General features: G+C 42.4%; 1 protein-coding gene across 3 annotated transcripts in view; it reads right to left on the bottom strand.

The window, feature by feature from the left end:
• The window catches only part of DIS3L2 (DIS3 like 3'-5' exoribonuclease 2), a 296,388-nt gene that overhangs the window by 78,293 nt on the left and 202,849 nt on the right, over positions 1-15,246 (bottom strand). For all 3 annotated transcript variants that reach the window (XM_074314980.1, XM_074314986.1, XM_074314989.1), the window contains exon 12: positions 8,994-9,101. In XM_074314980.1, the coding sequence (XP_074171081.1) occupies positions 8,994-9,101 (108 nt within the window). The remainder of the gene's footprint in view (positions 1-8,993; positions 9,102-15,246) is intronic.

Raw genomic sequence — 15,246 nt, 5'->3', positions numbered from 1 at the left:
CTTCAACACCTTGTATAGTGTCTGAGCAAAGCAAATATTCAATGACTACTTACTAAATGAATGAACAAAGAATAAGAGTTTCATGGAGGAAGTGGCTATTAGCTGGATCTCAAAACAGGATTCATACCGGTAGAGATGAAGGGAAGGGCACCCAGGAAGAGGGAAAAACATATGCAAAGTCTCAGAGGTGTGACAATTCCATATTGGGCCAAACAGACTCTTCAGTGGCAGGAGTAGAGGCTGAGGGGAGACTAGAGGGTGTGTGGCCCTTCTGTGGAGGTCTTTGCATGTCATGCTCTGGAGATTGGACTTTTGTGGCTGATCATAACCCGTACAAGGATGTTGAGAAACTGTGATAGGAGCAGATTCGGCTTCTAGAAAGTCATCTAGAAAAATAGAATGGAGAGGCCATGAACAATTTCCCCCAAGTATTCTAGAGAAGTGTGTCTGTGACTGTGGTGACAGAAGAGAGACAATCAACCAGAGACACGTGGCACTGCTGGGATGTGACAAAGTGAGGCAGGCTAGACAGAGACTGAGAGTCTGAGTGGCTGCGGAGGGGGCTGACGCCACTCAATTGGAGAAGACAGGGCTTCAACCCAGGCTGGAAATGGAGATGTTTCACTGCGTGAAGGGAGGCGAAAGGATGAGGCAAGGCGGAGGGGCATTCTGATCTGAGGGGGGACTTCAGCAGATCACGCTGGCTGGTCTCTCTGGTTTCCAAGCAGACCTGAAAGTCTCCTGGGGGGAGTCATGGGTCTTGAAGGAAAGAGGAGTGGAAGGCAAAGTTGAGCCTGGGGCCAAAAATAAAGGTTTGAACGATACATTTACAATAAATAAAACGACTGCTAAGTAGCACTGAAGGTCCGGCTAAAGAGCCTGAACTGGGACATGCCATAGTTCTCCTGCAATGTCCAACGTTCAAAATGGGGTTTGTTAGGCTGGGACTGGAAAGGTTCTCCTAGAGCTACAAGGAAGGATGGCGGTTAGGAAAGTGTGGCCTCCACCGAAGTTTGGTCATGGAAGGCGGGGTGGGGCGCTGCTAGAGGGGAGAGCTCCATTACACAGCAAAAGTCAGCTTTTCCCAAAGCAAAGCTGTTCCGGGAAATGAGAAGAGACGCTAGTCCCAAGCAGACTCTGTAGTCCATGCATTTCTAGCGGGGAAGACAGGGAGACAAGAACAGAAAACAAATCCCATCGTGAAGACTTTTCAGATTCTTTTCTGAATGAGACTGGGGAGTTTTAAAAACGGAGCAACAAGACCTAATTGCTGATTTGGAAGGATCGCTGACTGCTGCGTAGAGAGAAGATGACGTGGGGCAGAAGTAGAAGCTAGGACACCAGTGTAGTCCAGGTGGGGATGGCAGCTTGGTCCCAGGTGACGGTGCTGAGGGTGGGAAGGCGGGGGGCAGATTCTGGAGGCAGTGAGAAGGCAAAACTGGGGCGACTTGCTGGTGGACTGGATGTGAGGGGTGGGACCAAGGTCAATAATGACCCCAGGGTTTTTGGCCTGTGTACGTGGCAGAAATGAGGCTGTCATTGATTGACACTGAAATGGGCAACTCCTGAAGTACACGATGGCTTTCTGAGCCAGACAGCATGTGGCAGGGCTACTGCGGGGCAAGCTATGAGTAGCTACTGTAATCGTGAGACGCTTCTTTTATTATTCTGACCTTTGACCCTGAGATACGATGGTTCTGAGGTCTAAGGACTTAGTTATCAAGTCAGATTCATTGCTTTGACCTTCTTCAAAGTGTAAGATTGGTGTTTTTACAAAATGACTTCACCTTATGACGCCTCTGATGGGTGGGGCACACGGACATGGTCTCTGTTTTGCCCGACCTTAGTGCCACGTGAGGCAGAAGTGCCAGTGGTGGTCAGGAGACAGTGAGCTCACTGGCCTGACTCGGTCACAGTGGATTTCCTGGTACCAGAGCTGGATCTTCCAAGATTTAGTTGGGTCTGTTTTCCCTTGTCACAATATAGAGTCACAAATATCCAGATCAGAGAACAATGCTCTTACCACAAATATGGGAGAAAAATGCCAAAAGGGATCCTTCAGAGTTTACAGATCTAAAAATCTGGGCACTGGCTTAAGGAAAGCATATGTGACCAAGATTTTCTAGTGGATGTTAAAAAAATCTAGTGGGTGTTTAAAAAGTTGCAATAGCCTTCCTATAGCTGATCATACCTGGTCCAGAAAATAAGACAATCATGCAGACTAAGGAAAAACGCAAACCTTTCTCCACTTCAGCTCCAGGAGAGACTGGCAGCCATGTTGCCGTAGACGTGGTGTGATGCGGCTGGCCCTGCTCTGGCTCCTTCTAAGCCCAAGGCTTACAACCAACCACAAGACGCCCCCACTACATACAGACCCAGGTGCAAGCTTCGGCCACCTCGTCCTCATTCACTCGGGTTCTTGCTGCAGGGCCACCTCCCTCCTCATTGTCCTACGCTGGCTCCCTGACTCTCCCACCTGTCCCCTCCCCCCAACAGCCCATTCCTATTTCATGCACCGTCTGTGGGAGACGTCTTGTCACTATATCCCAGGACTAACCGACCAGGTCCACCCTCATGTGCTCTCTTGGTCCTTACGGTGGTGCTTGGAGGAGCCCAGTGCAAGGAATGTGGTTAGTGGCTCCTCAGCTGGTCTTAGTCCAAATCCTTGCACTTCCGCTTTGGCTGAGTTTGATGGAGGCCCAGCATCCCTCCTGGACCCTGTGCTTGCTTCACACCTGCTCTGCAGTCCCCTCGTGCCAGAAAGCTGGGCTACTTAACACTGCCTCCAACAGAAACGCAAAAGACCAATTGAGTTTTCAGAGTGCCTCTTTCTAGTGCTTCTTTTATGAAATCTCATATTTTAGAAGCTCATTAGATCAGGCAGCTTTTTATTCCTTGGGTTTGACGCTGGCAGGCATAATTCAGATTCAAAGTTCTTTTCTGTTGACTCAAGTCAGTTTTCTTCTCTGGGCTTTTCTACTTAAATTTTCGCAAAAATAAGCATTTATAAAAATATAAAAGTAATACGTTTTCAAAAAACAGAAAATACAAAAAGTAGAAACAATTACTCAGAGTCTTACTACCCAAATACAACCAAATATTGGCATTCTATTTTATTTCCTTCTGGTCTTTTTCCATTCAGTTTTTCCCCATGCATGTTCCCACCCCCACCAAAATATGATTGCTGGCATACTGTCTTCACAATTCCTTCTTTGTACTTCAGATCATGTTTGCTTCTTGACTTTTAGAAAGGAACTTATAATCACATATATAGGAGTCGTAAAAACCAAACGTAATGTGAGTAACTTGTTTTGATTCCAGTTCAGACAAATCAATTAGAGATAATCTGGGAAATGTAATTACAGACTGGATTCTGGATATGACACGAAGGCATCCATATTACTCTTAGGTGTGCTAATGGCATCGTGGTTATGTAAGAAAATGGCTGAATTTTTTAGAGTCACATATCAAAATAATGTATGAGTGACATGACATGACGTCTGTGGTTTATTTTGAAATACGTTAGCAAAGAAAACAAGTGTTGATAGTAGTTGAATCTGGGAGACAGGGATGGTGGGTGTATCGTGCTATGTTCTTTACTTTCATGTATGTGTAAAATATTTCAAAATAAAAATTTTAAAAATTAAAGTATCAATAGCTCAGTCAAATGGTGTTAAAGGCTTGTTATGAAAAACAGCAGCGCTGTGTCCCTCCCACAAGGTCATCACTGTCACCTGTTTTGGCAGATCAGGGTATTTTGGTATTACTTTCATATTTCTATATAACCTGCTTGAGTGCTACTTCTTGATTTTTCAGTTTTAGGCATTAGTCACAAACTTCACTATAGAAGAAGAGAATTTATTTTTCTTTCTACATACACTCCCTTCCCCCAACCAAACCCACATAACTGTTCCAGGCCCTCGTCCTCCCAAGAAAGTTACGTCATAAACTATCAGAATTAGCTATTATGGTTATGTAAATATTAAATGTTACTTTTCTTTCCTACACAACTTCTATTTTCACTGGAATGAACAACTGTCTTGTTTTAATTTGCTTGGTTTTTCTGTATACTATGTACATGAATCCACCCCAAACTTTCCAACTATCTCGATGTACGGTCTGTGGACCCTTGAGACCCTTTCAGGGATCCATGAGGTCAAAACTATTTTCATAATAACACTTAAGCATTATTTGCCCGTTGCCATGTGCTGACATTGACACTGATGATAGAAAAGCACAGGCAGGGATCATTGCTGCTGCCTTGGCATAAACACGGCAATGGCAACAAAGGGTACCAGTGGTCAGGGTACTCCACCACCTCACTAGCGGGAGAAAAAAGCTAGTGCACCTAAGAATGTTTTTGATGAAGCAGTAAACGTTATTAACCTGAGTACTTGTTTTTTTCACTTATGCCGCATGCTGAGGTATGATGGTTATCTTGAGGAAAAGCATTTATATGACTTTGAGTTGTGAGCTGAACTGACTTGCTCTTTTTACAGAACACCATTTTACTTGAAGGAACAATTGACACACAAACTATCGTTATTTGGCACTTCAAGGAAAACAACGGACATTTTTTATTGCCAATGATAAAATACGAGCTTTCACAAAAATCAGAATTTTGGAAACCTTGTATTTGACATATAATACATGTGTCAGTATTTCCTAATACTTAGACTTGATCCGTAGACTAAGATCCGTGGTGATATTAACAAATGTGCTTTCTTGATACCATATAATGAAATGTGCCTACATATAGAAGATCAGCAAGCATAATAAGCCCATATTTTCTAAATGATCTAAATTTCTAAATACATGATAAAAAATCATGCGTTGGTAAAAAAGCCATTCAAAGTGTAAGACAGACAACAGATTTTATTGTAACTCAGTAAGAAAAGTTCAACTAATATTGTATTAGTCTGCTAGGTCTGCCATAACATACCACAGATTGGGTGGCTTAAACAATAGCCATTTATGTCTTACATTTTTGGAGGCTGGGAAGTCCAAGATCAAGGTGCCAGCCAATTCTGCTCCGGGTGAGAGCTCTTTCTGGCTTGTAGATAGTCATCTTCTCACTGTGTCCTCACATGCCAGGAAGAGAGAGAGAGCAAGCTCTCTGGTCTCTTACAAGGATACTGATCCTATCAGATCAGGGCCCCACCCTCATGACCTCATTTAACCTTAATTATCTCCTTAAAGGCCCTACCTCTAAATATAGTCACACTGCGTATTAGAGCTTCAACACATAAATTTGGGGCAAGGGGAGGCACCATTCAGCCCATAGCAGATACGGTTTCAGATACTAGACTGCAATTACCTTGTAAGAAAGTACTGTCAGATTCTGGTGTTGCACAAAGATGAATACCCACAATGATCTGAAAGAGCTATTAAAACACTTCTTTCTTTTCTGATTACGTATGTCTGAAGCCAGATTTTCTTCACATACCTCAACCAAAAGAACTTATCCCAACAGAGTGAATATAGAAGCACATGAGAGCTCAGTTTAATGTTTTCTCTAAGACAGATGTGAGATTTACAAAAAAGTAAAACAAGCTTCTGCTAATTTTGTTTTAGAAAATATAGTTATTTTCCATAAGATGTTATTTATGTTAACATATGAGTTATATTACTATTATTTTAATTAAAATATGTAAATGTCTATAATTTAATCAGTTTAATTTCTAATATTGTAAGCAGTGAATCCACGTGAACAAAAGTTCTTTGAGGTCCTCAATCATTTTTTAGTGTAACAGGTCCCAAGTTTGGTAACTGCCAGTCTAAATCATCTTTCAAGAAGTTCAGACCCACAGATATTTTAACTATTTCATTTTCTCAAAGACATCTCTCCTAGAGCTTTCTGACCTGCTCCAATCTGGACCAGTGGTCTTCTACACAGTGTAGAGCTCGTACTCTAAGACTTTCTTCACCACCACCTAGGTCAGGTGCCAGTAAATTATGGCCTGTGGGTCACATCCAGCCTGCCACCTGTTTTTAAAGTTTTACTGAAACAGAGCCATGCTCATTAATTTACGTGCTGCCTTCTTTCCTGCTACGATGGCAGAGTTGTGTAGTTGCAACAGAGACCAAATGGCCCGTAAAGCTGAAAATATTTACTATTTGGTCTTCTATGGGAAAAGTCTGCCAATTTGGAATCTAGATGATCCTTTCACTTCTTTCCTGTGTTGGTTTACAGTGGTACCTTGGTTTTCGAACGTAATCCGTTCCAGGAGACCGTTCGAGTTCTGAAATGTTCGAAAACCGAGGCACGGTTTCCCCATAGAAAGTAATGCAAAATGGATTAATCCATTCCAGACCTTTAAAATCAACCCCCCAAACTGCAAATTTAGCATGAATTTTACTATCTAATGATACCATAGATCCATAAAATGTACAGCATTTATCAACCAAAATGTTCGTCAACGGAGATGTTCGAAAACCGAGGTACTACTGTATTTGTTTCCTGAATCCAATGTCTTCCTCCTGCCTTATTTACTTATTTGGTGAGGCACATCTTCTGGTGGCTTCTTCAGAAAAGGTATATGAGAAGTACATTTTTTTTGAGACGTTGCATGTCTGAGCCCTTGCATGACCTTCTACTCTTACATTTTATTGATAGCTTAGCTGGGTACAGAATTTTAGCATAGAAATCGTAGCCCCTCAGAAATTAGAAAGCTTTGCTTCATCATCATTTAGCTTCTAGGGTTATGATAGAAAAGTCTAAAGTTATTTTGAGTTTTGACCTACTGCACTTGACTTTGTTTCCCGCCTCATAGAAGCCTGCAGGCTCTTTTCTGTGTCCTCAGTGTTCTGAAATTTTATGATGATGTGGCTTGGAGAGGATGTGTCTCCACCACAGTGCTGGGTAGTGGACTCTTTTAACCCAGCAAGTCACATTCTCCAGTAATGGGGCATTACTTGAATTACTTCTTTCCCCTCCGGTTCTCCATTTCTGGAATATTTATTGAACAGATGTCGGATATCTTGGAGTGGTCCTATAATTTTCTATCTTTTTCTGGGATAATTCCTCAACTTTATCTGCCAACCAGAAGTCTGAATCTTCTTCATTTCGTCTATCATGGTTTTAATTTCTAAGAGCTCTTTTCTCCCCCATGAATATTTCTTTTTTGAAGTATCTAGATCTTGTGATATACGTAGATGCTTTCTCTTAAAAACAATTCTCTGAGGACATAAATGATAGTTTCTTTTCCCTGTATAATAGTGTTTTGTCCTAGTTGCCTTTTTTCTGTTCATTTACTTTGGTTTTCCTGTATTATGTTAGAGGCTTTCCTCTTGATTGTCTCTTCATACATGAAAGTGAAATACTAAAAGGCTGATTTTTAGTGAAATCCTAAAAAGCTCCTCTTGTGTGGGTGGAGCCGATTGTAAGCTTTACTGTACGGAGATACAGCTGGGCTGTTGGTTTGGAAACTCTTGAGGTTATTATCTTCAAATCTTCTTCACTACTCAGATTTCTCAGAGAAGGATTTTCCCATTTCCTGACTCAAGGGTATAGGTTTGGCTACCAGAATTCCGGGGTGGTTGGGAAAAGAAAGCTGCGATTCTTAACATTCAGTATGCCGGCATTCACTCAACCTCCTCTAAGGGACCACCACCACCAGGTGTGTTTAGTGTCCCCTCGTTCAGACATCTTTTACTTTACCCTGTCCAGAGAATAAATTTCTGGTCTTCTTTTAAGTTATGGGAGGGGCAATCTTTTAAAATAAACTTTCAAGCAATAGAATTAGTCTCCTCTTCACCCACTTCTCCCTCACTTTACAGTTACCTGGTGCTGTCAGTTTCGGAATTTCTTTGGGGTTCTGCTGTGTAAAGTGGGTTGTTTCTTGGCTTTCTCTGTTGTTGGCTCAGGATTCAGCTTTCTCAGGACTGCTAAGTCAGTTACCACTCATCCATCTGCTTCCCAGCTTCCAAAATTTTGTTGCCGTTGTCTCCTCTCCCATTCTTTGTCCTTGTGGGTTTATGTCTTTAAAAAAAATCTCTTCACTGTTGTTTTAGTGAGGTTTTGGGAGGGAATGAAAGCAAATGTGGGTATTTGATCCTCCATCTTTATTTGGAACCTCTTTATAATTAAATATCTTTTTTTTAACTTTCATTTAATTTTACAGCATAAACATTTCCCATGTTCTTACACGGTCTTCGTAACAGCTTTAGTAAAGCATAACATTCCACTGAGTCACTACCATAGATTACTTAATCATTACCCTATTTTTGAATGTTTAGAGTTGTTTCTGTGTTGGGGAGGGGACTAGTTTTTCCTAGAGTCATCTTTCATTTATTTGTCTCATTTAATTCCCTCTATTTAGGGCATGCCTGTTGACACCCTTCTCTCCTCTGTTCTCCCTCCATGGCTTCAGCACCTTGTGCCTTGACTATGGGACTATTGCGTGCGAATTTAATTCCCCTTTAAAGCACCAGGTCATTCAGCACAATAATGCAGCACTAATATTTCTAAATGTCGCCTTTCTCAGGACATGGCAGAGCACCCGTATCACCTACAATTCACTTGTGGCTGGAATTTGAGGCTCCCCATAGTTTGATCCCCCCTCACCTCCCCCAAGTTGCCATCTTTCCCCTAAATGTCCTCCTGCAAATGGCCTGCTCTCCTCACTGAGCTCAGGCTGCTTTTCCTGCCACTGCCAATCCACACTTAGACCCAATCGCCTGTACTCACCCACCCCCTCATGACCTTGCTTACACAATCTCTTCCTTCACCTGATAATAGGAAGAGAATGTCTATTATTCACTGATAACAGACAAGAAACAAGTAATTCATTTCTAATTTTTAGGGTCAGTCTTGCCTTTTAAATGAACTGACAGCTTTTCAGAGGTAGGAGCTCTCACATGTTCTTCTCTGTGGGAGCTGGCCCTATACGGCCCTCATCCTACCACCACGGGACTCCAGCCCAGAGCCAGGAACACAGTGGCGGCTTAACAGGGCCTCAATGAATGGAATGGACATGAGTGTAAGTCGTTACCTTGCCCTCTGGAGTCAGCATCCAGATCACGGAGAAGGTCAGTCTGTCGGTCATGGGATTGAGGCTGCACAGCTCCTCACACAGCAGCCTGGGAAGCATGGGGACCACCTGCAAACAGAGGACAGGCCCATGAGCACCTTTCTCCAATCTGCAGGAGTTTCCCACAGGCCTAGAAGCAGCCCAGAGGGCAGAATTTTGGTGAGCAGCTTGAGCTTCCAGAGCGAGCTGAGGATGGAGGCAGCTCTTGTCCCGGAAGACTCAGAAAGAACAGACGATCTGACACTTTTCCATGGGCCTCCAGAATCAAATGGGAATGTGATCTGGAAAGGTAAGAATTGGTAACACAGGGAAAAATTACATTATAGCAATGAAAAACAACTATGTGTGACTATATACTAAAATTGAAGCTCTCGACTCAAGAATGACTTGTACTTTTGGATATAACTATTCCAGTTAAACTATATACTTAAGAACTCAAGATCTTACACTTAAGTCTTCAATTAATTTTGAGTTAATTTTTATGTGTGGTGTACATTATGGGTTTCATTCTTTTGCATGAGGCTGTCCAGTTTTCCCAGTACCATTTATTAAAGAAACTGTCCTTTCCCTATTGTGTGTTCTTGGCACCCTTGTCAAAGATAAGCTGACCATATACATGTGTGTTTGTATCTGGGCTGTGTAACTGTTCCATTCAACTATGTGTTTGTTTTTATGCCATATCATACTGTTTTGATTATTATAGCTTTGTAATATACCGTGAAATCACAAATGTGGTACCTCCAGCTTTGTTCTTCTTTCTCAGATTATTTTGGCTATTCAGGGTCTTTTGTGGTTTCATGTGAATTTTTGGATAGGTTTTCTTTCCTATTTTTGTTAAAAATTCTATTGGAATTTTAATAGGGATTACATCAAATCTGTAAGATCACTTTGGGTAGTATGGACATTTTAACAATATTAATTCTTCAAATCCAAGAACAGGATATCTTTCCACTTATTTGTGTCTTTGTCAATTTCTTTTATCAACATCTTATAGTTTTCAGTGTACAGTTCTTTCACCTCCTTGGTTAAATTTATTCCTAAGTATTCATTGTTTTTGATGCTATTGTAAGTGGGATTGCTTTCTTAAATCCTGTATCACCTCACATCTGTTATAATGGCTATTATCAAAAAGACAAGACATAACAAATGTTGTCGAGGACACGGAGGAAAAGGAACCCCTGTGCACTGTTAGTGGGAATGTAAATTGGTGCAGCCATTATGGAAAACTGCACGGAGATTCCTCAAAAAATGAAAAATAGAACTACCATGTGATTCAGCAATCCCACTTCTAGGGATACATTTACAGGAAATGGTATAAGTACTTCGAAGAGATATCTGCAGTCCCATGTTCATTACAGTATTATTCACAATAGCCAAGACATGGAAATCCTGCCTTTTGTGACAACATGGATGAACCTGGAGGCAGCATGCTAAGTGAAATAAGCCAGATAGAGAAATACAAACACTGTATGGTATTCTGTATATGTGGAATCTTTAAAAGAGAAAAACAAAAAACCTATTTCATAGAAACAGAGAGTAGAGTGGTGGTTGCCAGAGGCTGGGGGCGGGGTAAATGGGGAAATGCAGGTCAAAGGGTACCTACCGACTTTCAGTTTTAAGATGAGTAAGTTCTAGGATCTTAGGTACAGCATGGTGACTACAGTTAATAATCGGATATTGTATATTTGAAATTTGCTGAGAGTAAATCTTGAGTGTTCTCTCGCTACACACACACAAAAGAGTTAATTACATGAAGTGATGGATGTGTTAATTATCTTGATCTTGGCAATCATTTCATAATGTATGTGTATAGCAAATCATCACATTTACACTTCAAATATATTTGTCAATAATTCTTCAATAAAGCTGGGGAAAATAAAAGAACCCAAGGGCTGAGTATAAACTCATGACAGGATTTCATCAAAGTAAAATTGCTGAATCAATGCTTCAGTAATTGAAAATAACACAATTGACCAAGTCACATGCTGGAACATTAACAGAATACTCCAGTGAACTATCACTGACAGGTTCATAAAGCCAGGTTCCCTAGATGAACTACTGTGGTGAATGAGTCATTCATTTTACAGGGTTTTAAGCCTAAATTATTTCTTCCCTTTATTGAGCTTTCTAGCCCATAATTAACTGACTCAGTGGTATACTCTCTCTAATTTAAAAAAAAAAATCTCTTGAATTTGCTTTCAAATGATGACTTACAGCTACCCCAGAATGTTACTTATTTTCTCTAAAATTCCAAAGATGAAATGAGTATTTCTACCTCGGTCCCCTGAAGATACTTCAAACGCTCTCCTACCTTGAAATCTATTCCTTCTCCCATAGTTTTCTGGATGAATGTCTTAATCATTTGCCCCACCTCCCCAACTGAAAACGGCAGCATCAACAGCCTGTGTGCAACACGCTGTGTACCCGCCTGATGTACGGTGTTAAGCAACTAAGAAGTAACAGGCGAGAGAAGCAACTACGTTCTAGTTGAGGTCAAGTTTGCTGGTTAAGTTTCTATAGCAGCAAAGGCAAAACCAACCCTAGTAGTTTCTTGTTCTGTGTGAAGTGTCTGTATCTGTACCATTTCAGTAAACAATCTTTGACACGGAAAAGCAAACTCTAGAACTCACAGCCCACACCAGTGACAAATAACTAATAACTGCATGCATTAACTGGCACTATTCTGAAGGATGCTTTTTAACACCTATGTAAAATCTAATGACCACGTGAAAATGTCTGGTAACAACTTCTATAAGATAACCACTTTGGAAGATTTTTTTCTCACTGTCGCTTTTGCACCATCTGTTCAGATGATACTGTTTTTCTTTAACTTATTTAATGAGTATTAAAATGTGATCTAAATATTTAACATTTTCTTGCATGGATCAAGTGTTTTACAAAATAATGCATTTTTACTTGCATAAACATATTGAACAAATTGGAGAAAGTTTCAATACCATGCAGTCCCATGACTGAACCATGACATGTCAAGGTTAAACGAGGTCATAAAGGTGGGGGGTGGGGCCTGATCCCATAGACAGAGATAACACCCCTCCCTGCCCAGCACACACACACACACAAAAGGCCACGTGAGGACACAGCCGTCTCCAAGCCAGGAAGAGTCCTCACTAGGAACCAAATTGGCTGGCACCTTCATCTGGGGTTTCTAGCGTCCAGAATTGTGAAAATAATGTGTTGTTTAAGCCTCCCTGTTTATGGTATATTGTACAATGGGCCGAGCTGAGTCAGACTAAATGGAGTTTGTTGGGGGTGCATTCTTGGCTTGTTCTCTGGGCTGCATTATCAGATGATTACACCAATTGTATTTTGGTAGCAGCAGGCTGACCACCGGGCAGGCTTGGAGTCCAGGGCTTCATACCTTTTTTACAGATAGATGATATTTCTTCTAAGTGTACAAGGCAGTATCTGATTGCGAATCACAAATTGAGCATCCGAGAATGTAACGTAATTCCTGACTTCATGTTTTGGTGTTTGTCAAGATAAAGCCATTGCGACTGAATGCAGTGTGGTACCTGGACTGGACTGGAAAACTGGTGAAATCCAAATCAAGTATGGATTTTAGTCAATAGTAATGTTCCAATGTCAGCATCTTAGTTATTACAAATGTACCACGGTGATGTAAGATGGTAACAGTGGGGGCACTGAGTGTGGGACCCGTCTGTATTATCTTTGCAACTTCTCTGCAAACCTAAAGTTATTCGAAAATAAAAGGGCTTATTGACAAGAAAGCCACAGTCTTCATTAGTGGCTCTCTTAAGTGTTATCCATTTAAATATGGAAGAAATTTATGCTAATGAAACACATTCGGATCTGTTTTTATATGTTGGAGTTTGGGGTTAAGATTTTATTTGCAGAAAGACCTTTACCACGGCAAAAATTGTCTACGGACCATTAACCAACAGAGTGAAGTCCAGACTCATCACCAGCACAAATCAGGGGAAAGAGCAAAGGCTCTGAAGCTAGAGAGACTTGGGGTCCAACCCTAGGGAGCCACCACTTCCTGTACAAGTTGGGCAAGCGAGTCTGATTCTGAGGCTCGGTGTTCTTGTTTGTAAAACACTAAGGGTGTCCAGTAAGTCAGCTTGCTGGCCTTGCCACAGTCTGTGGGTCTTTGGTCACCAGGCTCGGCCCCCCTTTGGCCTCCAGTCTGGTGCTGCCCTCCCGCCCACACCCTCACCAGTGCCCCTTGGGCCTGCTCACTGCACATCCTTCCCCTGCCAGGCCTGCCCACCGCTCCAGCTCTCGTCGTTCCCCCTTTCTGGACGCTGTGCATGTGGCCAACTTTTGCACATCCTTTAAGATTCAGCTCATCACCATCTTACAGGCTTATACAGATTCCCCCAGTGGGAGCACGTACCGTGTTCTGTATACTCCCCCACCCCACCTCCACCTGTTTTTTCAAAAAGGAATTGAGGCAGTCAGACACTGTCAGTCACTCCACCCTCCCTGCTCTTTCCTGATTCTTCCATAGCTCTGAACACACGCATCCTAATTGCTTCTTTCGGTGCCTCTGCCCTCCACTGGACCATAGGATCTCAGGAATGAGGACCAGCGCCTGTTCTTTCTCTCTATCCAGCACCTGACACACAGCCGGCACTTCTAGTCTGCAAATGAATGACTTTTGTCCAGGAAGTGAATCACCTATGCTTTCTGCTTCCTGTTTACTGCATCACATAGAATTATGAAATCACATGGTAGACACTTTACACAAGAATTTGATAAGTAGCTAGTATTTTAAGTATAAGATAAACTGTCTTAGCTACTCCCTTCTAAACACTACTGGCATACACAGTGGCTGCCCAGATTATATATATAAATACTGCTTGGCATCGTTTATCTTGTACGGAAGACAACATTTTAATATTCACACTGCAGTGGCCAGATGCCAAAGAACCTAAGTGCTCAGGAAGAAGCCAAACATTAAAACTTTTCAGGTACCATAATTATCTTTACATTTTAAAGGGTATTCCTTTTAATAAACTTTCACTACCGGTAGATCTTGGGGCAGAATTCAGATGGAATTCAGAGAAAATACTCTTTATGTTCATGTAGTTTTGTAAATAGGTGGTTATTTCTCTGTCTTTCAAAGGGAAATGAATGAACCACCATCACATTTGTGGGGTGGCCTGTCCTGGCCTCTCATAAATCGGCCTGATTTCTGCTGAGATCCCTGGGACCGCGTTCCATGACACAGTGCACATGTGTCAGGTCCAGAGCACAGCAGGGGTCCCCACGGGAGGTGGGGCCAGGGAAACTGGCAGCCACTCCCGATAAGCTGCTTCCTCAACTACCAGTCCTGTTATTCCAGGGGAGACCTGTCTGGACAACAGGGTAGCGGCTGCATGATATCTGCCACGCGACCTGGAGACTGAGGCAGGGGTGACATGTGCAGAACACGATAGGTAACTGGAAAAGAGAAGGTCTCTCCAGGAGCTGAGAAACTGCTGGCTGTCATTCGCGTCGTGTGGACGCTTCTGCATCCTCTGATGGCTGCGGAGTTGTCCCATCGGGTCCAGCCCTGCCTCCATCACCTTCACTACTCAGTAGGGGCCACATGGGTAATTCCTTCAAACTTCTCAAACGCCCTCATTTTCACGGTCCCAACTCTGTAGACCCTATGGTGAATTTTACAATGTGCCTTTCCTGCTTTTGCAAGTCATAGCTGAGCGACGATGGAGAAAATCGCTGGGTGGGTAGAGGCATATTACTGAACTAGTCTCAGCTCTCACCTCGGTGGCAGCTGGCAGTCCTTTCACTTGTCTTTGGTTAGTTCCTTCCTCTGTGCCCTTCAGACTCTATTCCAAAAACGTTCTTCCTCTCCTCAAACCTCCTACCCAACTGCCTTCTCCCTGGACCTCAGCAGAAACCCTCAGCTCTTCTTCACAGAGGAAATGAGAATGTGAAACTCCACGGCTCCCAAGCATCCTTCCAGCCCTTTCCATCTGTCCGTTTCTCCCGACTCCATCCCCTAACTTTACCTGTGTGCCTCGGTTCCCTGACTTCTCACATATCCCGGACATGCTCAAAAGATCAAAAGCTTTATGAAGACTTTTTGGATGTTACCGTTCCTCTCCTACCACCAACCGGGCAAACCTGCCTTCTCGCTCCTCTGTAATACTTCCCGCCTTGGGAGTCCCTCTGGAGCTGCAGGTAGCCCAGTGTATTGTAACTGTTTGCTACATGCCCACCTCCT

Source organism: Rhinolophus sinicus, linkage group LG01 (assembly GCF_036562045.2).
Source record: "Rhinolophus sinicus isolate RSC01 linkage group LG01, ASM3656204v1, whole genome shotgun sequence".
NCBI lineage: Eukaryota > Metazoa > Chordata > Mammalia > Chiroptera > Rhinolophidae > Rhinolophus > Rhinolophus sinicus.
The sequence above is the reverse complement of the archived record's forward strand: the minus strand, read 5'-3'. Positions and strand labels throughout refer to the sequence as shown.